The sequence below is a fragment of the Tasmannia lanceolata genome, unplaced genomic scaffold, assembly GCF_043159265.1.
Source record: "Tasmannia lanceolata isolate RefF3 unplaced genomic scaffold, GAP_Taslan_0.1 ptg000015l, whole genome shotgun sequence".
In the NCBI taxonomy this organism is placed as follows: Eukaryota; Viridiplantae; Streptophyta; class Magnoliopsida; order Canellales; family Winteraceae; genus Tasmannia; species Tasmannia lanceolata.
The window spans coordinates 25395119-25421428 of NW_027518692.1; the positions used below are offsets into that span (position 1 = coordinate 25395119).

The window sequence follows — 26310 nt, forward strand, 5'->3', positions numbered from 1 at the left end:
TTTTTATTAAGGAAATATATTTTTAAGACGAGCACCTTCTCATTAACAAATCTAGCCATGTCCAGCATGGACCCACTGTCTTATGTACAAAGATAGGGTCCACGAATAGTGTTGGCCATTAATCACGCATGATGGAAAAGACATCCCAATGATCTCTTTTGAGCCATCAATTTTTCATGCTTTATTCTTACTAATAATGAGATCTCCATCGGGCATCCGACGTAGATCCACTGGGTCTCCCTGTGATGGACCATCTGATCAATGGTCTTTATCACCCTGCACATATTACATGTGCATGGGATTGTGGTCATTGTCATTCATCAAATGACTAGAGTGATTTGAACCATTCATTTTGCAGGCTGTTCAAATGGGCCCCAGCTCATAATCCATATTAATCAAATGATCTTAATCAATTTCATTGTATTGTAGTAATGTTGCATGGTAAATATAGGCCATAGATCATCAAATTTTTTTGTATCTTGCATCTCAGAATCGATCATGGAAGCTCTCTAAAGTCTACAAGATTGATGGTCAGGATCTTAACTATTAGGTTTAGATGATATAAATAAAATTACTTGTAATGTGTAACAAAGCGCCTGTAGCTCAGTGGATAGAGCGTCTGTTTCCTAAGCAGAAAGTCGTAGGTTCGACCCCTACCTGGCGCGTTTTTCATACTTCATGTTTTACATTTTATCCTTTGGGCTTGGGGATGAATTCACCACCCCTTTAACGTTTATCATCCTCCAACACGAGGCTAATGACAGGTGTCGTCACCTGAAATCTAAATTTCAAAATGAGGCCCAAATCCAGAAGAGTTCATAAAACTAGAGGATCCAAGGGTGAGGGTGAAACAACCGATTACTCCAAGTGGCTAGAGTGGGCATTATTTATTCATTTCATACTTCAACACTGCCCATCACGTGTGACACCATGCCCCCCCCCCCCTCTTCTTGGTTGCACGCAGACTTAATACTAAGTTAGAGTTATGGAGAACTACTTTGGAATTCAAAGGTTTTAAACTGACTGGACAAGAGGTACCTAAGAGGAACATCTTTCGTTGTCTTAGTTTGGAGAGATTGAAGATGATGTTAACCACAGAATAAGAGTAGGTTGGTTGAAGTTGAAGCATACTTTTAGGAGTTCTGTGCGACCATAAAATACCTATGTATACACCCCATTTTGACCAGACCCTAAAATTTTCAAAATCAAATAAAATCCCTAAATCGAATAAGTTCCTAAAGTCGAATAAAATTTCGAAACCAAATCTCAAAATTCTTGAAAAATTGAGCCTTGAGCATGAAAGAACATGAAAACTCAAAAAAGGCCCATTTGCAGATCATTTTTGAAATCTTTTGAAAGCCTGAATGACCCTCAAACCCAATTAAGTCCCTTTGTTAGTTGTCCTAGACTTTCCCTTTATTTTTACAAAAATAAAAAAAATAAAAATTACAACAATACCCCTGAGTTTTGGTATTGGCACTCCCCTATGCGGATCATTGAGTCCCGATGCTTACCAGCACACTCTATTTAATGCTTACATCTACCCTCTTGTCTTTCGAGTATTTTATACTCCCTACAAGCCAAAATTGAAGAAAAGACAAGCTGACCGGGTGCCAATATCATTTCCCTAGGAAAAAAATAAAAGAGAGAGACAAATTGGCTTCCCCTTTTGTTGCTTGGACCATCCCTGTAGTGTAAAGAATAATCAACTCAAGGTTTGTCCAGAGGAAGAAAAGAGGGCCTGAATATATCATTTCCTATATAGAAGAGGGGTGGTTATCAAAGCATAGATGTGCCAATACCAATTACCGTGTGCGTATAACCAAAGGAGAAAAGACAATTGGAAGGTGCGATTATCAAAGCAAGGGAGTGCTGAAATAAGCACACCCCTAGGTTATAAAAAGACATGTGATTAGGTATTTAGGTTTCTCAAAGGGGGGCTCTCCATTTATGCTCTGTTTGGTTGCTCATTTTGGGAGGATTGTAGGAGTTTCAATTGCTTGAGATCTTCCAAAGATTTTCCCAGAGCATGTTTGGTTGTCATTTAGAACTTTGACCACTAGACAACTTTTAGACATCATTATTGGTTTTTATCCTAGGTGGCGCCTACGTGGCGGAAATGTTTCCCCCCATAATCTTCTCCCCTTTTTTCACCAAAATGGAGAAATTTGTATGAGCAATTAGGAGAAGATTCTTATCTTATTCTTTTCCTCTCTTCCCTTTGTCTCTCTTCCACCCTATATTTTGATAACAACACCCTACATCTTCCGCTAATTTTCTCGAAACACTACTCACAAACCTTCCTACTATCTTCTTCCCATCTTCTATGCTTGTCTAATTCTCTTAAGACATAGAAAGGGAATCACATTAGGCCGCCCTTTTTTAATGAGTAAAAGAAATATGTGATCGGCCCCTTGACCCCTGATCACCCTGGTCCGGGCCTATTCTTAAGCAATAAAATCTAATACTTAAGAAAAAAATCTTCCATGGGTAATTTGGTCACAGATTGATGGCAGGATGGGTTTGCAAAATTCACACAAACGTCAGACTACTTGAATTTTGCAAAACCCCATTTTCAAAAGAAAAGGGTAGAGGGTGGGTAAATATCAGCTTTATTATATAAAATCCGATGCAACGCCTGTAATTCTTCCCTGACACCTACTGCATACTTGAGGCCTAAGATACAGTCGAAAAGCTACTCAAAGATGAGACTTTTCAGTAGAAGATACGAACTTATGCTTCAAAAGATCATACAACTTTTCCTTTCTGTTTCTAGAGAAAGATCAATACGACAAGGACTGCAAATAAAAACAAGCAAAGGTTCTCTTTCTCTCGGACATCTCCTTCTCCATACGGAAAGCAACCACAGAATTTAATTTCCTGTCCCAAACTTGTCATAATATCACATGCAACTCTTTCCTGCTCCTTCTATCATTCATATCTTGGTACTAGCATTCTTTCTCTTATCCCATGGCCCATGCCATGATTTGTGTAAAACGGTGGGCCCAACCCTATTCATAAAAAAACATGAGGTATAAAATGTTGGCCCCAACCATGTTCATACATCAAACCATGGGTGTAAAATGTTGGCCCCAACCATGTTCATACATCAAACCATGGGTGTAAAATGGTGGCTCCACCCAATCAAAACATGAGGGAAAGTGATGTATTCACCCCCTTTTCTTGCCCTGGCCACCACCTCTACTGTATTCATGATTTCATGACGAGTATTCCTTTTTCCCGACTAGGGGGTGGCCTGGAGAAGAAAGGGGCCCACCATGTTTCACTTTGTTTTAAACTTTTCTGATTGGATATTGATTGCATCTTTAGTATTGTAACAGGCTATTTAAATTCTGTACTACAAAATGAGTAGTGATATTATGAAACTATGGTAGTGCGGATATCAATCCCCTATTTTTTTCAAGTGATTTATTATTATTACACACGTCCTAGTGCGGAAAACATCATGATAATTGGAGTTTTGCCGGCAAAAACATAATTTAAAATCTATATACATTTAGATTTTAGATTGCTTTTTCATCAGGCAGTGGTCCTTTAATTAGTCAAACCCTCCTTCAGCACCATACAAGCTTAGGGGTGCAACTTGAGATGGGCTGAACCCATAGTTGAGGGGTTCAACCTGATTTTAGCTCGGGTTGGGATGGGTTGGGTTAGGGTTGGAGGAAGCAACCCGATTTAGTTCCATGTTGAGTTAAATTTGAGTCCTTGGCAACAACCTAACCTGAACCAGACCCCTTCCCCCTAGTTTTATCATGATTTTCAAAGGGCGATGATATTTTCACCCCCTCCGCATTATGCATGCGGGCACCCCACTTATAACGTGATTTGACGTCAAAAAGCGTTAAAATTGCCCACTTTTCACGTCCAATCACGTTATAAGGGGAGCATGCACGTAACGGAGGGGGTGTGAAAATATCATCTCCCTTTTCAAAATATTAGGTTCATGGTTTCTTTTATAATAATTTTCTCTTTTTTTTTTGGCCCCAAGCAAACCCAAACCTAACACTCACAGCACCCAATTTAGAAAGTATGGTTAGATGGGTTATGATAGGGTTGTAAGAATTAGAGGTGCGTACGGTTAGGGTTGATCCTCCCTGACCCAAGGCTCATGTCGGGTCGAGTTAGAGCTGAGAGAATGCCTCCTCGAATTTGTTGGTGAAGGTGGGGCAATTTTGTCATGTCATTAAAATAATTTTCAGCCTGCAATCCGAATGCTTTTCCTTCTTCCCTTTTCTCGTGGACAATGTGAACTTGTTCTGATACTTTACTACTTTAGCTTTTGGAGCCAATCTCTGGAAGGCCCTTTTCGTGACCTTATCGTGGATATAATGTTCACCCCTCCATTTTGAAAGTAAGAAATTTTATGAGAAAAGCATTGTCCCGTACATTTTGGACGATTGTATTTGATTTAAGCTCATTTTGTTTTGGTAGATACAAGCCCCTTTACCTTGGAAGACATTTTTTTAGGGAAGTGATATAACCGCCCCTTTTGATTACTCGGGACAACCGGCCAGCATACGTGGCAATCAGCCCCATTGAACCTTTTGAAGTGAAGTACATCGGCCCTCTGCAGACATTGATACACTGCTGCTGGTTGTCCCAAGTAATTAGAAGGGGTGAATATATCACTTCCCTTTCTTTTTTTAATCATCCCTAGCACTCTAGTTTGATATTCGAGTAGCATGTGTAAGAAATCAAGACCGCAAGATGAACGGTTTAGATTTTGGATAATCCAATGGATATGATTTTTTAATTAGGGAAATGATATCTACACAACCATATGTTGATAAATAATGAAACCAGATTGAAAACAGGATTGCGCGTGGAAAATAAAAACGGGAGTGATATCACTGTGGATTTGACCCTTTTCAAGGTGTATTTATTGCTTTTATGGGGTTTGAGCTCCCTTACTTTGTCTTCTAGTGGAGTGGCTCTAATGGGTAAGGCTCGTGTTATTTTTCAGAAACGGGATCCCATTTTCCGAGCAGTGCTCTTGTCACAAACCATACTGTCTTTGAGTATTCGAAGAGCTGTCAAAAGGTTATTACATTTCCCCAAAAAGCTCTCGCAAGCTGTTTAAAGAAGAAAAGAAAGCTAGGTTTGTGCAAATATCAAAATATAGTTGTTCTGATAACGTTTACCTCTTTTAATTAGGGAAAGGGAAGTGATATATCCGCCCCTTTGGATTACCTGGGTGTCCCAAGTAATAAAAAAGGGGCAAATATATCACTTCCCTTAGGGAAATGATATCAGCACAACCGTATTTTGATATTTTCACAAACCATCTTTTGTCTTTTAGTATTCAAAGAGTTGTCAAAAGGTTATTACATTTCCCAAACACCTCACACAAGCCGTGTAAAGAAGAAAGACACCTGAGTTTGTGCAAGTATCGAAATATAGTTGTGCTGATAACATTTACCTTTTAATTACTGTACATTCATAATAAGTTCCACGAATAAAACACACAGGTGTTAGAGGTCTTCCTAACAGCCCTCTAATATTGCCATTTGTTAAACTTAATAATAACGGATTTGCTAGCGTCCATCGCAGAAGGCATTTCTCGGATGGTATGTTGCACCTAACAGCAGGCACCTCGTGAATGAAGACAAAATCTGCTGAAAAGTGAGCCTCTGTGGCTGCTGTTAGATGCAACAGACCATCCGCGAAATGCCTTCTGCGATGGACGCTAGCAAATCCCAAATAATGAATGGAATAACCTTGGTATCAATTTTGCGATGGACCTAGCAAATCCTAGGGTTGCGATGGACCCTAGCAAATCCTAACTCAACTTGGTATCAATTTTGCTCTGTGGCAAAGCAATTTAGGAAACTGTAAAATCTTTTGCGTATGGAAAAAAATCATTTGGTGGTCCCACAGAACTACCTGTCATATTCGGTATCCTAGTCAGCATTCCAGCTAAGAAAAATCTAAAAAGTGGCGCTATTTTCTCCGTCCTCTGCAACTCCCAGAACAAAAAGCTCTGCAACCGAAATCGGCAATCTCGACGGAGACCTCTCCTCCTTCCACGTGCCACTCATCACGTGATCGTCCTCACTCCCTTCACTCTCATTCCTTTCCTCTGTCTCTTTGTGTTCTCCTTTCAAACCCCTCTCTTCACACACACTCTCTCTCTCTCCTTTTCTTCAAATCCCTCTGTTCAATGTCTCACTGCTATCTCTCTGGCTCTGAACATCTCTGAACTCTGTTAACATGGCGTCCTTAACCCCCGGTGTACTCTCGAAGCTACTCCAGCATGCCGGAAGCGACGTAAAAGTCGCCGGAGAGCACCGGACGGCGCTTCTGCAAGTGATCGGAATCGTTCCTTCCCTCGCAGGAGAAGATACATTACAGAGCCGAGGGTTTTTCTTAAAGGTATCCGATTCTTTGCATTCTGCCTACGTCACAATCTCAGATGAAGACTCCGATCTCATATTCAGCGATAAGATCCAGCTCGGCCAGTTCGTCTATGTTGATCGGCTCGATTCCGCCTCTCCTGTGCCGGTCCTCCGTGGCCTGAAACCGGTGCCGAGAAGGAGGCCGTGTATTGGAAACCCTAGAGATATCGTTTCGAGCGATTTGCTTCTTTTTCGAGTGAATGCGGATCTGATGAAGGAGAAAAGTTCGGAGAAAGGAGTTTTTCCGGTGAAGAAGAAATCGGATTCGAAGCAGAAGCCAAAGATGAAGAGATTGGAGAGCGATGTGAAATCGTCAAGAAGGGTGTCAATGGGGAACTGTAGAATGGAGAGTGTGGAGTTGAGGAGGTTGAGTTTGGATTCGTTGCGGAAAAGCTGGGAAAGGAGTCCTCCAGGATCGAAGAATAGGGTGGTGCGGTCTCCGTCGGATGCAAAATGGAAGGAGACTTCGACTTCTTCTGAATCTGCCCTGGTAACTTTATTTTTTGTCTTCTTGTATTTGGTGTTTATTTATGTGTTTTTGTATTTGGTGTTTTCCCTCTCCTCCCTTTGGATTCATGCATTTTATAATCTAAGTTTGTAAAATCCATGGATTGTTCAACATAAAACCTAGACTTTTTAACCTAAAACCTAGATTTTAATTCCTAGAACTTGGATTTTTAATGCCCTAGATAATCAGTCTGGTAAAATCTTTTATGAAAGGTAGCCCGCACATGGTGGTAACAGACTAGTAGTCATCATCTTTTGGTGTGGGCCCTGTAAATGGCCCAAGCCACAATAGCTTCTGCCTTGTTCTGTATCTCGTAGAGTCAATTGCTGAGTAGGCCCATTTGACTCGGTGTAAATTCCTTTTACTTCAGTCAATAAAACTTCCTCCACCTAAGTCGTGTTTGTTCTATATACATTGACGTGTGAAGGAAAGAAAACTTTGACACCAAAACCCGGGTTTAAAACATCCACTGTAACCCATTTGATACCAAAACTTTTTCAGTTGATGTCACCTACGGTCTTGTTAACACCAATTTCCGGCTCTAAGATCGTGCGGTTGCTAGAGATTTGCTGTATAATTCCTGCACACTTATATGAGGAGATGAAAGATCTTGGAGAACAAACTCTAAATATTTCAAATATCTTAACCAGAAATCAATGTTCACATTCAACAACTGAGATAAGAAAAGATAACAAGTAGTAAACTAACTAGAAAACAGAAATCTTCACCGATCTGAGATTGGCCAGAGAAAATGGAGATGGAGATCTAGGAACATGCACCAGAGAGAATTCTTATGAGAGTTTACCTTCTCTTCCCCCCATATGAGCGGGAGAGTCCTCTTTTAAAAGAGGATCATACATATTTCATTGGTGTAAGGCCTATGTGTCGCTTCCCAGTTGGTTCGGAAGTTAACAGAATCATATTCGGTGTATATCCCAGTCGAAGTTTAGTGTCTTTATCACATGATCGTGAGATCCGATCTCAAACGACTTCGGCTGACATGGCCAAAGGAATCATGGGATTTGTTTAAAAAGTAGAGTGAAAGGTAATCTATTACTGACCGTCGGATCATCTCTTGACACGTGTCCAGATCGTGAAGGACGAAACCCGATTTTACCCCTAACAGGTCTGCTGTCGCCGCAAACATCCATTGGCCTTCTTAAGTACAAGCTATACACCATAGAATTATCCTTGTTCCAACTCCACTTGACTTGATCAACATAGCCAATGCAAATGCATAGCTGCCAACCGCATGATTCACCCGATCTTGGAGAGGGATCTCAAATCATCCTCCCCACTGGAGGAATTGTCACCTCCTCACCATCATTTGCAACCTGGGAACCTGGATCTGTAACAACTATGAAAGAGATCTTACACTAATACTTGTCATTCGTGCTTCATTTCCAATCATTCGTCGAGATCTTAGGAACACTAGTCACCGTGTCCCCGACTAGACGATATAATTCACTAAACTTCTCTCATTTCATCAAAATCAGACCATCGCATGTGATTTTCATGGCTCCTCATAGAACTGAATACCTACAACTCTTGGAGCCCAACAAGCCAAGTAACACTGTATTCTTCTGTATTTTTCGGGACACTAGTTGACGCCGCACCACCCAAAGTAGGAACCACTCCCTCTCTTGATCTTTACCACCCCAATTCCCGTGATGTCACCCAAGTACACTACACTTGTCCTTATCTCCTAAAACGTATGAAAATATTTCCTCATGTTAAACGAACAGAGCAATCTTAATCTAGGATCCACTCATCATAAGAAAAAGTATGATTATCTTTGGAGACTATGAGAATGTCTCCAACCACTACGACATGCATGCTCGTCAGTTAATTCCACCACTGTATCCGTAGCACCATTGTTCGACTTGGCAACTCGCTTCAGACAATCCCACTTGATGTGGCAATATTCCTTGCCACGGTAGCATTGCATGTCCTTTCCACTGAACCCGAATCTTGACCTCCCTTTTTCTGATCTGCGATCAGACGACCATCCTCTTTGATTTCTGCAACAGACAATCAACCTATGTTCTCGACTTTCATCAAGAACATTTTTCTTCTGGATCTCATTCTATAAGAGTGACACCATGACTTCCTCTAACTTCACAATATCCTTATTATATAATAAAGTTCCTACCAGGTGCTAATAAAAAAGAAGAAGTTCTTACCAGGCTGTCATATAAATCCATAAGGGAAGTAAGAAGCAAAAGAGCCTTCTCTTCTTCCTTCAACTTTTCTTCCACCTTGTGGAGTTAATCCACACGCACGTTGAGCACAATCATGTGTTCTAAAAGATTTATGCTTTCCTGTATCTACAGCTTGTACAACTGTCGCTTTAAGTACAATCGATCGACCGAGCTTTTTGACCTGTAAAGCTTTTCCGACTTCTCCTATAATCTTCCATAACGTTGACATTATCTGCCAGACTTAGTCGAATTGTGCTAACTGCCTTCGACTCAATGTCTTCTCACTCGGTATCCATCATCTTCTTTGGCTTTTCATCCTTCCCTTTAACGTCTCAGTCAGACTCTGCTGAATAAAGATGTCCTTGACCATCATCTGCCACAGGGTGAAACTTCAATTTCCGTCAAATCTGTCGATGTTAAATTGGGTAGAAACAGATTTTACCGCCATTTCATTCCACCCATGATGTGAAGCTCCAACTCAAACGAGAATCTCTCGAACAATCCTCGTACCTCTGACTATCACCCTAATTGTGATCTAACAACGGCATCCATGATCGCTCCAACCGCAACCCGATGATCGTTCCAACTACATCTCTGATACCACACTTCCTGAGAAAATCGGTCAGGCAAAATTCGATCCAATCGTGCACAAATAAATGGAAAAGTAGAAATAAATGCAAGCCACAAGATGAAGACCAAGATTTTACGTGATTCGACCAAGGTACCTACTTCTACGGATGAGAACCCTGTCTTCACTCTGAGAAATCAAAATGCGAGGATTACAACAGATTAACACAAAACCGCAAACACAAAACCTTTTCCTTGTCCTCTCAATGAACACCGTACACAAAAGAAACTAGAGAAAACCCGAGAAGAACCGAAGCAAAAAGAACCCGAGAAGAGATCAATTAACTAACCCAAATCCTAAAAGGCCTATCAGTGAATATCGTCAAGTTCTTAAGTCTGAAATAGTAACCATTGATTCATGTTAGAAATAATAATGATGTGCAAATCTGTAATTTAGGATTGGAGAATACCTTATAACAAATTAACCTCACAACTTGAAGACAGAAATCAATAATACTATTCTCTGCAATAATAATCTGTAAAGAAAAGGAGAGAAATTGTTAGACCACTTATCGAGTTGAGGCATGAAGAATATTCGCTGTCCTTAAGGCAAATCTCGCCCCCACTATGATGGATCAACGGTGCAGATGGGCGTGTCGGCGTATGCCTCCAGGATACAACAACTCTCCCTCCAGGGGTGTGCACTCACGCAGCCCGGATGCCTAAGAACTCGCTTATATTTGCCAAAAGCCTTGATCAGAAAAGTTAAGGAGAAATAGCAGAAAAGGCTGAGAGAAAACCAGAAAAGAAAGAGAGCAGAAGAAGAATCCGCTAAGGATATCTTTCTGTTTTCTCTAAAACCGATTTTATAGAAAGGTAATCAACACGTTGGGGTGAAACGTCGCACTCTTTTAGTGCGTGAAAGACGTTTCCCAAACGGTCATTAAATCACAATTAAGGAATCTCAAACGGTAAAAAAAGAGTTAAAACAAAATAAATAAACTCTTGACCGTTAAAAGAATAAAAAAGGGAAAAAATAAATAATAGAAAAAGCCCTAGTCCCACACGCGCGGCTCGACACGCGCGGCCGAGCCGCGCCGGGCAGGGCGGCGCACGTGTGTGGTAACACCAAAAGCCCGCTGAACCCAAGTGGGCGATCCGTGTGCGTAGGATTCCCATGATCTCTTGCTTATTCACAAGGCTAAGAGAGTGAAAGTATATATATGGCCACTCTCACCCTCTCACACTTCCCATCTAGGACTAAAGTTTTCTCATGACTTTAGCCTTTTTGGAGGGAAGCTTAAAAGCATAAAGCAAGTCCCAAACATTGAATTACAAAAAACACCCCATTGTAAGTTTGAATTACAAAAAGACTTTTCACATAAAAGTCAACAATTCATTCATTCCTAAAGTTAACTAACCCAAATTACTCATGATTCTCTGCTTGAAAGGGAGAAGAAAGAGGTAATCAAATAAGAATTTGACAGAAAGTTGAAGAGAGAAAAAAGGGTGGCCACATAGTTGACAACTGAAGGAAGTTTTTTTCGAACTTCTTTTTGAAAATAACAATAAAACGAAGTTTTTATAAAATACACACTATTAAGAAGTATTTTTTTTAAGTTTTTTTTAATGAAATGGTGTCACAGTCATTTTGCAAACCGACTCCGTTTAAAACGTGTGATCACGATAAAATGCAAAGTTTTACTAACTATGGTCTATCTTGGGTGAGTTCTTTTCCACATGAGTTTTTAAATATTGTGTCCACTTTGGCACATGCGATGGCCATTTCATATGATCTTCATATGTAGAACATCTGGCATAGACCACGATTTGTTTTGTAGCTAGATCTGCCACATGGCCGTTGACTCCCAAAATTCAATGCGAGAGCGTAATCAACCCATCCCCTGGGATTGGATTTTAGGCGATAGTGCGCAAAAGAGGGGTTAGGAGAGAGATGTGTTAATAAAAAATCATTATGAGAGTTTTTCACCCATTATTAAATCCAAATTAGGGTTTTTGACTTTTTATTGAATCCAAATGAGGGTTATTATTATGAGGAGTTAGGAGGTATGGGGCTTCCTTTTGTTCTTGGGTGCTGGTGATGCAATAAAAATTTGGAAATATTTCAAATAGATCAGTGTTATGGGCCGGAGAAAGATAGTTATCTGCTTTGCTTTGGTTGTTTCCCATGTCTGATTAGTCATAAACAAAGGCGGTTTTCTGTAATGTTCATTGTTCACTTGTTACTTTTCATTGTTGAGCCATTTCTTAATTATTTATGGTTCTTTATGTTTGGCATACTGTGTATTAAATTGATTTCGGTTTCCTATGTCAATTATATCATGTTTGCTGGCAGGTTCTTTCAGATAAGAAGGCTTCTTCTAGGAGTAACTCATCATTGACACATCAAAGTTCGAGCAATTCACCATTGAAAATTAAGAACAATCATGTCTCAGAAAGAATGACATGTAAATCATCAAAAAGAGACACCAAGTCATCCGAGGAGGCGGTTAGCCCTTGCAATCTAGTTAAGGTGCATCTCAGCCCTAAAAGCTGGGACCATAGCATTTCATGGGATGCACTGCCATCTAATCTTCATGATCTTGGCAAGGTATATAAGAGAATTTGTCTCATATGATAGTCAATAACACGTCATCTTTACCATTAAAAAAAATGTCATCTTTTTCAAGTCTTGACTTTTTGTAACCAATTGTACTTTTAGGATTCTTTGCGTCATCGAAATGCTGCAGTTTTGGCTTCAGTGGATGCATTGCAGGAAGCATCAGCGGCAGAGAGTGTCATTCGATCCTTGAGGTATTGAATTTACTTTCGTTCTTTTTTTTGTTTTCAAATATACTATTACTATCACCATTATGTTTATTTGTTTATCTTTCAATTCTCTACATGTCTTTTGGAAATCCTTTATAGTCTTTCTTCATTGTATCTTATTAGCTAGGGGTTTTAATATGTTCTATTATGTTCACATGTCCTTGGATTTATGTTTTTGTGTAAAGATTTTTAGGTTGTCTCTCCTCCATCTGAGTAATCCTTTATATGTGTTCTGGAATAATCCATTTTAGGAAATTTTCAGCTACCATTACTTTTTTAACTTGACATCAAGGGGATTGGAACTCTGGACTCCAGTGGCACGATCATCTTTCAATTGGATGCAGGTTTGGATGCCTTGTGCTATGCCTATGGTTCAAACTTTTCATTGGATGGTGGCTCACCAAAAGATTAATAGCGTCAATGTCTTAAAGAGAGAGAGGGTCCATTTGGCAAATCTGTGTTTTGTATAAGCTAGTTGAAGAGTCATGTAATATTTTCTTCTTCATTGTGAGTTGGCTAGAAAAGCATGGTGTCGGATACTCGTGTCATTTGACATTTGTTAGGTTTTTGCAATCATCGTTTTTGGTTTTGTTGGAGGAATTGAATTATTGCCATATTGGGGAGCAAGGTCCCATTCTTCGACTTGAGACTTCTGACACCTTCCGTGGTTTTTGGTCATGTGGAAGTGGAACGGAAAAAATTAATGGACCTTTAAGGGTAACGAGAGTTCACTCGGGCAAATTGTCAAGGATGTTAAGATTCATCTTCATGTGGGGTATTGTGAGGGGCATGTTTAATTGGTGGGTGGTAGAAGTTGCCGACCGATATTGGTATGTTTCTAGGAATCACTTAGGGATGGTAGTGCTTTCCTCCTATGTAGTTGGCTGGAATGATTTTAATGAAGATGAGGCATGTGCTTTGTCGACTAGTTTGAACCTTTTGTCACCAGCCTTGGTGAGTACCTTTTTGCGGGGGAGACTCATCTAATGGTAATTTGTGGACCGTGAAAAACTCTGTGGGCCCTTGGAGATTCATGGGAATTATTGACGATATTTGTAATGTATGCATTTTGTTTTTTCTCATGTCTCTCATAGTGACAGTGAGCTTGTGGATTCCCTAGCTAGTGGAGACAGTCATATACCACCCCAGCCACTCCAGAAGTCTGCCAATCCGATTAGTCAGTATTGGTGTCATAGCATCCCACCTGCCACAATTGTTTGTATGAGCTGGTTCAACAAATACTTATCTGAGTTTCTTAAATAGCATTGTTTAGGAGGCAGTCATCTGATCCCTTACCACACCATGGAAGGTATATATAGCTAGATGATGACTAAATCAACAAAATCTAAGTGGCTTGTACTTCTTGTATGGTGTATTATTATATTCAGTAATACCTTAATGCTGCAGTGATGATTGCATTATGTCACAGGTGACTTTGAGCCTTCGCATGATCCATTATTATGATAAGTTGTGGCAATAAATATTCCATTGGTTTAATAATGGCGCTCTAATGCTTCCCATTTGATGAACAACCACCCTGTTGCTTAACTTAACTATGCTTTGAAGGGCGAACTCCATTTTTGAGCTATTGAATTAAGCGATCCGAAAATCAAAAGGAGGCTTGGCTTTGAAGTGGTGGTAAGGCAGGATATATCTATCGGGTAGTAGACCTTGTTGGGAAAGTTGCCTTGTTTCCCATGGCTTGCATGGGAAGCAAAAGCCAAAATAGTAAAGTAGGTTTCTTAAGGTTTTTTGGAAACCGAATTATAAAGGCCCTTGTAAACCCGATCTAAGTGTTGCGGCTGCAAAAACATGGGAAGGAGAGAAAGAGAGAAGAGATAAGAGAGAAGGGAGAGTTTTTCTTGGGTTCTTTTTGTGGGTTTTCTTCTCGGGGTTTTTTCTAGGGTTACTCCAGTATACGGTCTTGGTTTAGAGGGCTAGGAAAAGGTTCCGGGCCTCTGGGTTTGGGTTAATCCATTGTAATCCTTGTATATTGTTTTTCTCATGGTGAAGATCGTGTTCTCACCCGCTGTCCTTGGATATAGGCATCTTGGCCAAACCATGTAAAATCTCGGTGTTCAGCTAGAGGCTTGCTTTTATTTTCTTCTTTTCCGTTTATTTGTGTACGATTGGATTGTATTTGCCCGGCTGATTTTCTCAGCAGACCTCGAGGTCTCGGGAAACTTATGAGTAAGGGCAGGTGCATAACCTAAACTAACCCAGACCAAGCCAAGGGAAGGGAAGGGCCCCTCCCTGCTCCGCAACCGAATAACAACTCCCAAGGAGCTGACAATTATGTAGTGGGATAAGATTCGGATGGGAAGTCTACATTTTCTTTAGCTGGAAAGGAGTGATCAAGTCTTTACTCAGATCCCTATTATCCGAACACTAGCATCATCTGTCTTCAGAGGCTCTGAATGAAATCGCTGATTCAGCTCTAGAAGATGTCTTTATTAACCAATTTTCTATTGGCTGTTAGTGCATCTTAGGAGTTGTCTCAACCTTTTAAACCTAACTAGAAAAGTGGAGTTGAATATCAGTTCCATGTTTGTATCCTGGAAAGTCTTTTATAGGTTTGCATTGCATTTATTTGAAGTTGCCAATTTTATCTGATATGAGTCGCCCAAAATAAATGTTACTATTATTTGTTCCTTTTTTGGATGTGTGTTTTCCAAACATCTTTTTTCAGAGTTACAATGATATATTTCTAACCATTTTCCACGAGTTTTCAAGGGCCAAAAATCTGTAATGCAAGTAGGTCAAATCTATATTTTTGTACTGATTAGATGCGGAGTTGAAGACTGGCAATTGAAGTTTTACACGTTAAATTATTTCTTCTTTGGAGAAATCTCCGACATTGATTCTTAGATAATTTTATTTGCTTCCATAGAAAATACTTCTTATATCACAATATTTATATGTTGTGTATGTTAAGAAACATACCACAATAAAAAAAAATATTATTGTGCATCCAATCAAGCCATTTTTCTTGTATATGAGCTCCTTACTATTCATATTTCAGACCATCTTGAATGTCTATTCTACCACTTCTGCCAAGCTGATGGTTACACACTGCATGGCTTTTCTCTAGCATGTTTGCAGAACTCTGTGAGTCAGCGAAGCAAGATTCTCCAAGGCTCTTGGTAGAGCAATTCTTAAACCTCCATCAGAGTATGCAAAAAGCAGCCACTGTGACAGACGCAATGCTCAAAACAAGATACCCTGAAACAAAAACGTGCGCCTCCATCTCCCCACTGCCCTCGCCAGAAGTAAACAAAATTTTCATCGAGAAAAAGACAGCTGCCACATCATGGATCCAAGCTGCTTTGAAGAATGACCTCTCCTCATTTTCTTTGTTAAGCAAGCAAGACAATAGTTGGAGTCTACACCATAGGCAACATCACTATTATGTCTCCTTGGAAACTTCTCCAAATCCAACTGAAACTCAACTCAAGAACAACTCAACTCCGAGAAAACAAACGTTGAAAAAGCGGGGAGTCTCGACAGATTTGAGCACAAAGAGACCCTCCTCTTCAACAGGGGCTGGGGTGAGAGAGGCGAAGAAGGTTGGCATTGAAAAGAGTGATTGGTCGAGAGGGCGAGGATTGAAAGAGACTGCATCTACTGCCAAAATGTTGGTCTCGGTTTCTCGCGAGTGGTTTTTGAAGTACTTGGAGGGTGCATTGGATGAAGGATTTGGTGAGAGAGAGGTGGATGGAGGTGGTGAGATTGCAGGTCTTCTTGGGCAGATTAAAAGAGTGAATCAATGGTTGGAGGACTCAATTGGGAAGGGATACGAGGTTGATGAGAGAGTAGAGAGTTTGAGGAAGAAGCTATATAAGTTCCTACTTGAGCATGTGGATTCTGCTGCTCTTGCTAATAGAGAAGGTTAGAACTAACATAAGATTAACTCAAAAAGAAGGATTTCTGATGAACTGACTGAAATACAGATTTGCACAATACAATAGATACATTGACAAATGACAACAGGATGTTATCTGCACATTGGGTTCTTTACTTGGAAGTTGTTGATGTTGGGCTGGAGCTTTGTAACAATGAAGGAAGCTCCACCTTGATCAATACTGTCTAACAGCTGAAGAAATCAGCAGTTGTTGATCTAATTGTATTCTGATCTTGACCATTAATCTATATATTTTAGTTAAACTTGTTTAAATTCCAACATTGGCCCCTTTTGTTCGGTTGAGAATCGCGAAGGTGGCAAGTTAGGCTGCATAGAAGGGTTATATGATGATGATACACAATTTTCTTCTATAGGTGAGCAACATTCCACAATGTTTTGAAATCGGCTAAGTATTCAACGATAATTTTGTCTTCATATTTAACTTTGAAGATTTTTTTTCTTTAATTAAAAGATGCAACCAAGATTATTTTGGGGAAGTGCCGCCTCAAGTGTATTTATGACTACTCTTTTAGTCTTTTACACTGGAAGGGGCTGTCCCAAGTAAAAAAGGGGTGATTATATCATTTCTCTTTTTTTTTGTTTTCCACAGCTTATTCAGTGTTCCACAAATTCTCAGCATTTTCAGTAAAAAGTAAATTTTGGCAACCTTTTGCTCCATAGAATTTAAAAGCCGAGACATGACACTAGTTATTGGTTTCTCACTCGTAATAGGAGGAATCATCAACACTAGGAGCTTTATTTTTTAATTAACATAATCTAACTTAAATCTTTCACACAAAGATAGAGGGGAAACCTTTGAAACTTTGACCGAGTTTAACAAGTTTACCCTTGGTACTGTAATGTTTTTCATTAATAAGGGTTTTGGTAGTAACTTCATTATTAACCATGAAAACCAAAAAGAAGAAATCTTACAACTTAGAGAGAAGACTAAACTAAGAAAATAAAAATAAAAATGCAGCCTCATATTTTCATGTAACAGCTGCGATTCTGCGAACGATCTTCAACCGAACTAAATATTAACTTGGTTTGCCTACATCCACCCAGAAGGTGAGTCGTATCTCTTTCTCTATATTGAGGGATTACATGGTCTCACCTATCATATGCAATCTATTGTGGAGAAAAAATATGAAAAGATAACATCACATCACAAAGATAAACATTGAGGGACTCCGTTTATTCGAAGTCCTCTCTCCCCATCAATATCATGGTTTAAAATTTTGGTTTCGGTAACCGTTTCGGACCCCACTGAAAACCAAAATTTCGGTCCGAAATTTGGTAATTTTGTTCGAAATTCCGAAATTTTGTAACACTCTTTTTTTAAAAATAATTAATGGCATTTAAACAAAATTTAGGTTTGAAATTTGCGAAATTTGGTAAATGGCGAAAAATGAAATTTCGGAAAATTTCGGTTTCGGTTCCATCCTCCCCATTGATGTCAATCTGTAATTTCTTTTTGCTCCGAATATAGTTATCTTTCTTCAAAAATGTTGGATCTTCGATACCTTCTTCAACATTATCGGGTACTCAAGTGCAACAAATCATACTGGGTTTATGGGCATTGAACCATCTACAGTAAGGTCTAACCTCGATCCGCTGGATCAATTTTATGAAAAATACATTCTATAAAGCATGATAATGCAATGCACCCATGATGTGTGTGTGTGTGATCATTCCTTATAAGGATTGTTCATTTTGGATTTTGACAATTGATTTGGAGTCCAAAATTGCTTATCGGACTCAAATTTAAGTGCAATTTTGAGTCCATTGATCAATTTTGGACTGAAAATTGATTCTCAGAATCGAAAATAAACCCGGCCTAAAACGTCTAACGAGACCGTGATAAAGTAATTTCAAAAAATGTGAGGAATGCTTTAGTGGGGCACGACGACCTCACTTTGATGCAATATGTCGGACCCACTATAACATAGTGGGTCCTAAATTGGATCGATCTGACCGTTCGTTTGGTAAATTTCGAAGGGCATGATTCAGATCCATCTCAGGTAGGACCCCTCACATGCAATAGAGGCGTGCTTATTACAACAATTTTGCAAGATGAGTTAGGGATATTTAAGTAATTTATGAAGGGAACCCCCCTTTTCTTCCCAGACCACGCCCTTTAGTTTAAAAAGAGTAGTCATATTCACGTTTTGTAGGTTCAGTTCAATACTTTAACCAAACTTTTTACGACCAAAATAATCTGTTTTTTCTTAAATACTTCGTTTATAAACGTATTCACATATTAAATGTATTAAAATGCAAATTTTTTTTTACGAACTTTTAAATTTGCTAGGCAATTTTGCGAAAAGTCATTTCGTGGCTGACTTTTGCATGAGAGAGCATCCAAACAGGCTCACTTTTTAGCAGATTTTGTCTTATTCATTTAATTCATCTAAGTTGGCTATTCTCTCATGCAAAAGTCAGCCACAAAATTGTTTTCCGCGAAATTGCCTAGCAGATCCCCTATTGTTTTAAACTCAATATTTTCTAGGGCTGGCAATTTCACCCGGGAAAGTGGGGATCCGCCCCGCCCCGCCCCGCTCCGCTTGGGGAGGGGATTCTCCGATTTGAGCAGGGAAGGGGAGGCGAAGGAGATGGAGTTGGCCCGCCCTGCTCTCATTAATGCCATTTTTTTCTTGTATTTTTTTTTAAGTGTTTTTTTTTTTGGGAAAACTACTAGAAACCCCTTGGATCGAAACATATCTACAAGTTTCCCCCAAAATTTTCATAATTTCCATTAGTACAGTTTTGTCCCTGAAATAACTTTTTATATTTTCTTTTACCTATAATCCATTGGGCGTTGTCCCTAATTATATTATTATATTAACCTTAGAAATCCCTAAAATCTCTCCATCGAACCATCACTGTAAGGCAACATTAAATCCTTTGAAAATCTCCCTCCCCCAAATAAAGGCAACATCTCTTTGATGAGTGATGAGATTTTATATGGTGTGCGCTCGTATAGTCCATTATTTTTCAAAAAGTAATGTACGGGCTACGCCATAGGATGATCCAAACCGTCCATTTGATAGGCTACAATTTAAAAGTACTTTACAGGCCACACCATATATATCCAAACCGTCCATTTGTTGGGCCACAACGTAAATAGATTGCGGCCTAAAAATCATTTCCATAGGACGATTGCAACCCTCCGATCTATAGAAGGCACCATAATATGCAATTCCTCTATAGATCAGAGGGTTGGGATTATCCTATGGAAATTATTTTTGGGCCACAACATATTTACGTTGTGGCCCATCAAATGGGCAGTTTGGATCATCCTACAATGTGCCCATCAAGTGGAAGGTTTAGATCATCCTATGCCTATGGTAGTATTGTGTGCCCATCAAATAGACGGTTTGGATCTTCTTATGGTGTGGCACGTACAGTACTTTTTGGCAAGTAGGATTGGGAATTAGGGATCTGCTAGGGACTATCGATCAATTAAATGAATCTGAGAGCAACCCCCTTTGTCCCTATGTTAATAAAATGAATAAGACAAAATCTTAGCCTGTGTGGGTTGTGTGGCTGCTCTCACATGCAACAGCCAAGTCACAACATGCCTGAAGTGATTGTCCCTAGCAAATCTTTAGTTTTAAACATAACATTTAACAAAGTAAAGTGATTGTCCCCAAAGGATGCGGGGCAGGGAAGGGGAGGGGATGAGGATTAGATATTCCCTGTGCCGGACAATGTTTTGCTAACTAGAGCGGTGGTCCCGGGAAAAAAAGAGGGGCGAATATATCATTTCCCCCCACTAAAGGGCATACGTTAATTTTGTTGAAATCTTCGGACTTTTTGGTAAATTTAGAAGCTCTATTCTTAATACTCGGCTGCCCTAGCTAGGGTTTTGATATTTAAGTTGTCGTCTGTTTAGTGTGTTTCTCTCTCTTTTAGGGTTTGAGTCCTTTAGATCTCTCTTTTCTTAGGGTTTTCAGTGATTTCTACAGCAGCCATGGCCATCGTCGCTCAACCCGAAGTGAAGCTCTTTAATAGATGGTCTTTCGAGGACGTTGAGGTCGGTCTCCTCAATCCTCTCATCTCCTTTTTGCTCTCTCTCTTTTCATAATCTGCTTTTAGGAACTTTGATCTGATCTAATTATAGATTCGTTGTTTTTAATTTATTTGTGGTTCACCAAGGTGATTTTCTCACATTTTTCAATCCATGGCCGTATAAAAGCTTTCTACCGTGAGGAACTGTGAAGCTATTGACGCTATTTTTATTTTTTTTCTCTTGTGTTTTTCTAGGGTTTATATTTGGTATGCTGTAAAATGTTGAAATCCTTGTTTAAAGTATATCTGCCTTGTGTGATGGAATGTGATGCTAAGAAGATCGGCATAAATAAGAGGTGGTCTTGTGCACATAGCAATAAACAAATATGGTATGACCCACTGTAGGAAATCACACACATTGGATGATCCTAGCCATCCAATCAGTCATTTCCAATAGGCTGTTATGAATAAAATTGGTTAATGATCTCCACTGGAAAGAAAATCCATTGGTTGGATGGCTCGGATTGTTGATTGTATGTGCTTTTTGTGCTGTGGCTCATCCCTACTATATTGAATGTCAGGATTGTACAACCATGCGCAGCCAATTTTACAGTGGTAATGTGGCCGTGAACCCATTTTCAGTTCATTGAGAATCACATGAAACGAACTTCACTCAAGTATTTGTGTACTTTTAATACCTTGCTTTTTTGGGTTATCATATAGTTCATTCCTTTTTTCTGCTTTCTTTTCTTGATAGTGGTAATCCTGTCAGTGTTGATAGACGTATCACGATTTGGTTTTATAACCTAAAATTGCCCAGAAGTAGTGGTTGGTTAATTTTAAGTAGTTCTGCTTTTTAGATTTTGTTTTGATTTCTCGGTCGAAGGCTTTGTATGTTTGTTTACAGAATGACATTTGGTTAATTACCCAAAATAGAAGTTTGAGATGTCTTGGAAGGGCCTCTACTTCTGCCCATTCTACATTATATATAAGCCATGTCTAGATAAGTAAAATCTGACTGTTCGCATAAAATAATGTCTAGTGCTGTAGCATGTTGGATCTGCTTTGTTATCATCAAGGATGTAATACGCTGGTACCACTCAACTTATTTTAGTTTTTCTGCACTGGTTTGCTTGGGCTGTCCCCTTTGGACTGTTATACATCCCAAGCTTATCTCAGCGTCCATTAAGCTGTTATATACATATCAAAGTTTGTTCTAAATTGATTAAAGAAGGTTTTCTACTCTTCAACGTCCATTAAGCTGTTATATTCATATCAATGTTTGTTCTAAGTTGATTAGAGAAGTTTTTCTACTCTTCAATTTAGAGGAAACCTGGAACATAGGTTTAGGTCATTGCAACATTTGTCATCTTAGTTTGAATTAAACTTATTTGGTACATGCAGATATGATAAATTTGAATCTTTTATCTGGAACTAGTTGGTGATTAAAAAATGGCATTGTTAACTGTGTGGTGCCTAAAGCCATCCCTAGAAAGGACAGGTCCAATGCTAGCTCTAATGAGTTCACATAGAAGTATGACAAAGTTTTCACTTCCTTTTGGAGAGGCAGGCCATTGTTTTCTGCTTGTCTGCTTCCGCATGCCAATAAAGCTGAGATTCTGTACAGAAATTCTTTGGTCTATGGCATTGTGATACACACGTGACACATGTCCTTCCATGTACCCTTGTCACTATTTTTCTTTGTTAGAAATTCATCTTTAATAATTTTGATTAGTTTATTTTTTTCTCCAATTCCAAACCTATATCGATTCTGCATGCAAAGGAGGAATGAGGTAAGCTAGACTGAAGTCTTTACAATTCTTGGCTCGTTCATGCCTGTTCTCTGGTGCACAACCTAGGACTTCAATGATCTTTCCATACTTTATGCCTGGGATAGAAAGAATGTCCTGACTTGATCCTATATTAGTAAGGATAGATAAATCCTATTATGGTTTGGTGAAATGGAAGACAGAGTAATCAGTCAGGACGCAGGACCATTGAACTGACCGTATGACGAGCGTATTTGCTTCTCTTAGCGGATTTGGTATGAGTGATGATATTTCCAGCCAGGACCCGTGAGCCCATACATTCGATTCGGAATAATATTTTCAACGACAGTACAGTTGATAAATTGATAAGTTCCACCCCCACGTTGGAGTGGTCTCCCTGCAGAGCAATTATGGATAACATATAATACAGATGTCGATGGACTAGTAGGTTTCTCTTTGTAGAAATGGTTCTTGGGACATATTTATTCAACAATTAGCATGACAATGTGTGTATTTCTCCTATTATTCTTTAGTTGTTTAGAATAATCGTTCAAAGAAAGATGCAAATTTTGTATTAGTTAGCTTAATAAGGGAACGGTATAGAAAATCAAGCCCGAGGAAATGAAACAACATACTTGTGTCAAGTTGTCTGTCTCAAAATCAGAAATGGAAGGTATAGCTGCTCATGTGGAAAATTCATGGTTTAACATGTGCATTGTGACTCCCATTAAAAAAAGACATGTGCCTCATGATTACTCGACACACTACCCTTTATCCTTTGCTTTTTATGATGCAACTTTCTGCTAGAAACATGTCAAATAGTTCATCAAACATGACAGCTTACCATGCCATTTGTTTGTGGACTGAATGAAACTATGAAAGTTATTTTTGGAATTTCTGAGTCCAGTGCCTTTCTAAGTCATTTTAAGGTATTCATATTAGCCTTGGCAGAGAAAGGAGCCGCTTAGGAATAACAAACATATGTTTTCAGCCTCATCTTTATGGAATTTCCAACATAAGTTCCCAATTTAGTGATGCATTTGTCACCAGTTGTGTTCATGAAGTTCTGCTGTGTTGCTATATGTTGGTCAACATTCATGTTTAATAAAGGATAGTCATTGATGTCAGGCATACTGGAGCTTCATTGTAAGTGGTGCATGATATCCTTCCACCTGCACGGAGCCTTGAATTTCATTGTTCCTTGTCAAACTCCTTAAGCTGCACAGGTCCACAGGACATGGGATTTTGCATAACCAAACATGTAATAAGCGGAAATCAATACACATAATATGCATTGTTACCAATTATTTCTTGAGGGTTCGTATGCGGTTATGCTGCTCACAATTGTAACCTTTTGCCATTGCTTTCTTTAAGAAATTGTCATTTAAGAAGTGCGTGCTTATAATACCAAGTGTAGAATCCTATGCCCCTCTAGCATTCATCATGGCATATGGGTAATGGAGGGTGACACCGAATATGCACTTCTTCACTATGCGATCTCATTTTTGTGCAACATGTCAAGATTCACTGAACTGGATTTGTTAGTCACATGACAGGAAATTTTAAAAAAAATCAAATCTATGAAATTTCTCTATTATGTTTATGATTGTCAAACCATCAGTAATCATCTGACTTAAAGTTTTTGTGCAGGTTGGGGACATATCTTTGGCAGATTACATTGGTGTGTCTGCATCAAAGCATGCAACTTTTGTTCCACATACAGCTGGGAGGTACTCAGCTAAGAGATTCCGTAAGGCTCAGTGCCCAATTGTTGAGAGGTTGACAAATTCGCTGATGATGCACGGACGAAACAATGGGAAGAAGCTGATGGCCGTCCGAATTATTAAGCATGCAATGGAAATTATCCACCTCCTTACTGACCTAAACCCTATTCAAGTTATTGTTGATGCTGTCATCAACAGGTGTAGAAGCTTAACTTCCTACTTCCCATTTCTCTGTATTTCTCTGTATTTCTCTTTCTTATATTTTCATTATTCTTTTATAGTGGGCCAAGAGAAGATGCGACACGAATTGGTTCTGCCGGTGTTGTAAGGCGTCAAGCAGTGGATATCTCTCCTCTTAGGCGAGTTAACCAGGCAATATATCTCCTCACCACTGGTGCCCGCGAAAGTGCTTTTAGGAACATCAAGACCATTGCTGAGTGCTTGGCAGATGAACTAATTAATGCTGCAAAGGGGTCATCAAACAGGTAAGGCAAACTTTTTCTACTTGTTCAGTTTTTCCTTTCCGGGTTCTCTTCCTCAGCGGTTTACAGTGCTCGTCTTAATTGGATTTAAATGTTATATTTGTATGTTTTTTCAGTTATGCGATCAAGAAGAAAGATGAGATCGAGCGTGTTGCCAAGGCCAACCGTTAAGTGCAAGATTTTTGTAGCTGTTGCCAGGGACTTTTATGAGTGAGTTTTGTTGGCTTTTCTCCTCCTGTTAGGTGAAGGATGTAGAGACTTCTCTATTGGTATTTTTCTCATGAAAACTAGTAGTTGCTGTGTTTGAAGTAGTTTCTTATGCTGGTATGTTGAAATTATTTATAATTTGCTGAAAATGAGTTTTGTTTGAAGTTAATGTCTGTCATATGCCATGCTAGAAAAATATAGAATAAATCCTTCTCTGAAAAAAGAAGAAACTGAAAAATTGAGGGCATTTTGTAGCTAAAAATGGTGTTTTCGGTATACAGAGAAAAAAAAAAAATCAGTGTTCAGGTGACTCATTTGCCATTGATTTTTTTTCCAACAAAATGCTTAATATTTCCTTGTTTTTCAAGGAAAACTGCAATCCTACTGGAACTTTATTTTTAATAATTTTTCTTGAGGAATGCTAAACTCAAGGATGCCATTGGAAAAACCAGATGAAAGGGAGTCCTCATTGGTCGACTGCAGCCAAATTGCAATTAACGTTCTATGACTGTTACATTTTATAAATGCACTTAGGTCACGTCCCACCAACTAGGGCGCCCTCCTAAAAATTGAATGAAATGGCGCCCACATTGGTTGAACGTCACCGCAGTTTATCCTATGGGGGCGCCTTTTCATTCAATTTTTACAGGGCAACATCCAGTCTAGCATTCCCCTTTTTTAAATGGAAAAACAGCATACCTAATGAGGGCTCATTAAGCTCGTTTGTTTATTTTTTCTTCCTCTTCAAATCCGTTCAAACGCTATCCAAAGATTCTTGTGATTTGCAAGGCAGTGTTGCAGAAAGCCATTTGGCAGCTCACTTTTGCAGGAGAGAACGGCCACCTCAGCCCTCGTATGAATTAAATGAGTAAGGCACATTCTGCAATAAAAGTGACCACTGTCTATGTGGCTGTTATCTCCTGCAAAATTGCCTAGCAAATCCCATGCTAAGATCAATTCTTGTGAACCATTAGAAGAAAAAAAAGGTCATTTCTTGTGTGCCACATGGTGTAATGAATGTGAAATCAAGGCCGCTGATCTTATATGAGGAGCTCACCTTCATGACTAATTAATGACTTTTAATCAAGTACTAAGATTTAATTCAGTATTAAGATCATTGAATCAAGGCGTTCTCAATTGCATTTGGGTATAAATGTTGTTGCAGAGGCACTGGGGCTTTTAATCAATTACCTATCTTAGAGCTGCTAGGAAGACCAACTCGAGTCAAGGTGCTTCCATACCCTATATTAAACCAAGATAGGGCTGTTTTGGACTACCCAAACACCCTTGGGTCTTGGTATTATTTTCCAATTTGCTATATCTGCACAAGGCCACCAGGATTAGGGCATGTTTGGCAACCATGAAAAATTATATCATGGAACATTTGTGGGCTCAATTGTAAAAGAGGACCCTGGGGAGGGAGGCGGAGAGACTTGTGAGGGCAGGACTGGAGAGAGCATGTGAAATCCCTAAAACCAGTGAAGAAATTCACTACTTAAAATTGAGTTGTTTTTTTTCTTGTTTTTTTTGGGGACTATTCATGATCCCCTCACTCCACCCTCTCAGTACACCAGGTACCGATTCTCATGCCAACCCCTATAAAGGAATTGTGGAAATTCCGTTATCAAGCGACTAATCCGCTGGAATCAGGTGGCGGATTCTGTTTCTTGTTAAGATTCTGGGGCATTTGGCCAT

The 26310-nt window shown here is 39.3% G+C and overlaps 2 protein-coding genes and 1 non-coding gene across 3 annotated transcripts; all 3 read left to right on the forward strand.

Annotated features, from left to right (window-relative positions):
* Positions 1-592: 592 nt before the first annotated feature.
* Positions 593-665, forward strand: TRNAR-CCU (transfer RNA arginine (anticodon CCU)). The gene has a single exon. It is a non-coding gene; the product is annotated as a tRNA-Arg (tRNA).
* A 5333-nt stretch (positions 666-5998) lies between these two features.
* On the forward strand, positions 5999-16701 carry LOC143845647 (uncharacterized). Its single transcript, XM_077354038.1, has 4 exons — positions 5999-6906; positions 12049-12303; positions 12415-12506; positions 15613-16701. The coding sequence occupies exons 1-4, from the start codon at positions 6232-6234 to the stop codon at positions 16412-16414; spliced, it is 1824 nt and encodes a 607-aa protein (XP_077210153.1). The 5' UTR covers positions 5999-6231; the 3' UTR covers positions 16415-16701.
* A 3599-nt stretch (positions 16702-20300) lies between these two features.
* LOC143845841 (small ribosomal subunit protein uS7) lies at positions 20301-24784 on the forward strand. Its single transcript, XM_077354245.1, has 4 exons — positions 20301-20458; positions 23853-24124; positions 24208-24411; positions 24525-24784. Exons 1-4 carry the CDS (start codon positions 20396-20398, stop codon positions 24577-24579), a joined length of 594 nt encoding a protein of 197 aa, XP_077210360.1. The 5' UTR covers positions 20301-20395; the 3' UTR covers positions 24580-24784.
* Positions 24785-26310: the final 1526 nt, after the last annotated feature.

Excerpts from the sequence above, each read along its gene's own strand:
- LOC143845841 (XM_077354245.1), top strand. The coding sequence starts at position 20,396 with ATGGCCATCGTCGCTCAACCCGAAGTGAAGCTCTTTAATAGATGGTCT. Across the intron at positions 20,459-23,852 it reads GGTCTTTCGAGGACGTTGAG|GTTGGGGACATATCTTTGGC; the intron begins GTCGGTCTCCTC and ends GTTTTTGTGCAG. Across the intron at positions 24,412-24,524 it reads GCAAAGGGGTCATCAAACAG|TTATGCGATCAAGAAGAAAG; the intron begins GTAAGGCAAACT and ends ATGTTTTTTCAG.
- LOC143845647 (XM_077354038.1), top strand. The coding sequence starts at position 6,232 with ATGGCGTCCTTAACCCCCGGTGTACTCTCGAAGCTACTCCAGCATGCC. Across the intron at positions 6,907-12,048 it reads CTTCTTCTGAATCTGCCCTG|GTTCTTTCAGATAAGAAGGC; the intron begins GTAACTTTATTT and ends GTTTGCTGGCAG. Across the intron at positions 12,304-12,414 it reads ATCTTCATGATCTTGGCAAG|GATTCTTTGCGTCATCGAAA; the intron begins GTATATAAGAGA and ends TTGTACTTTTAG.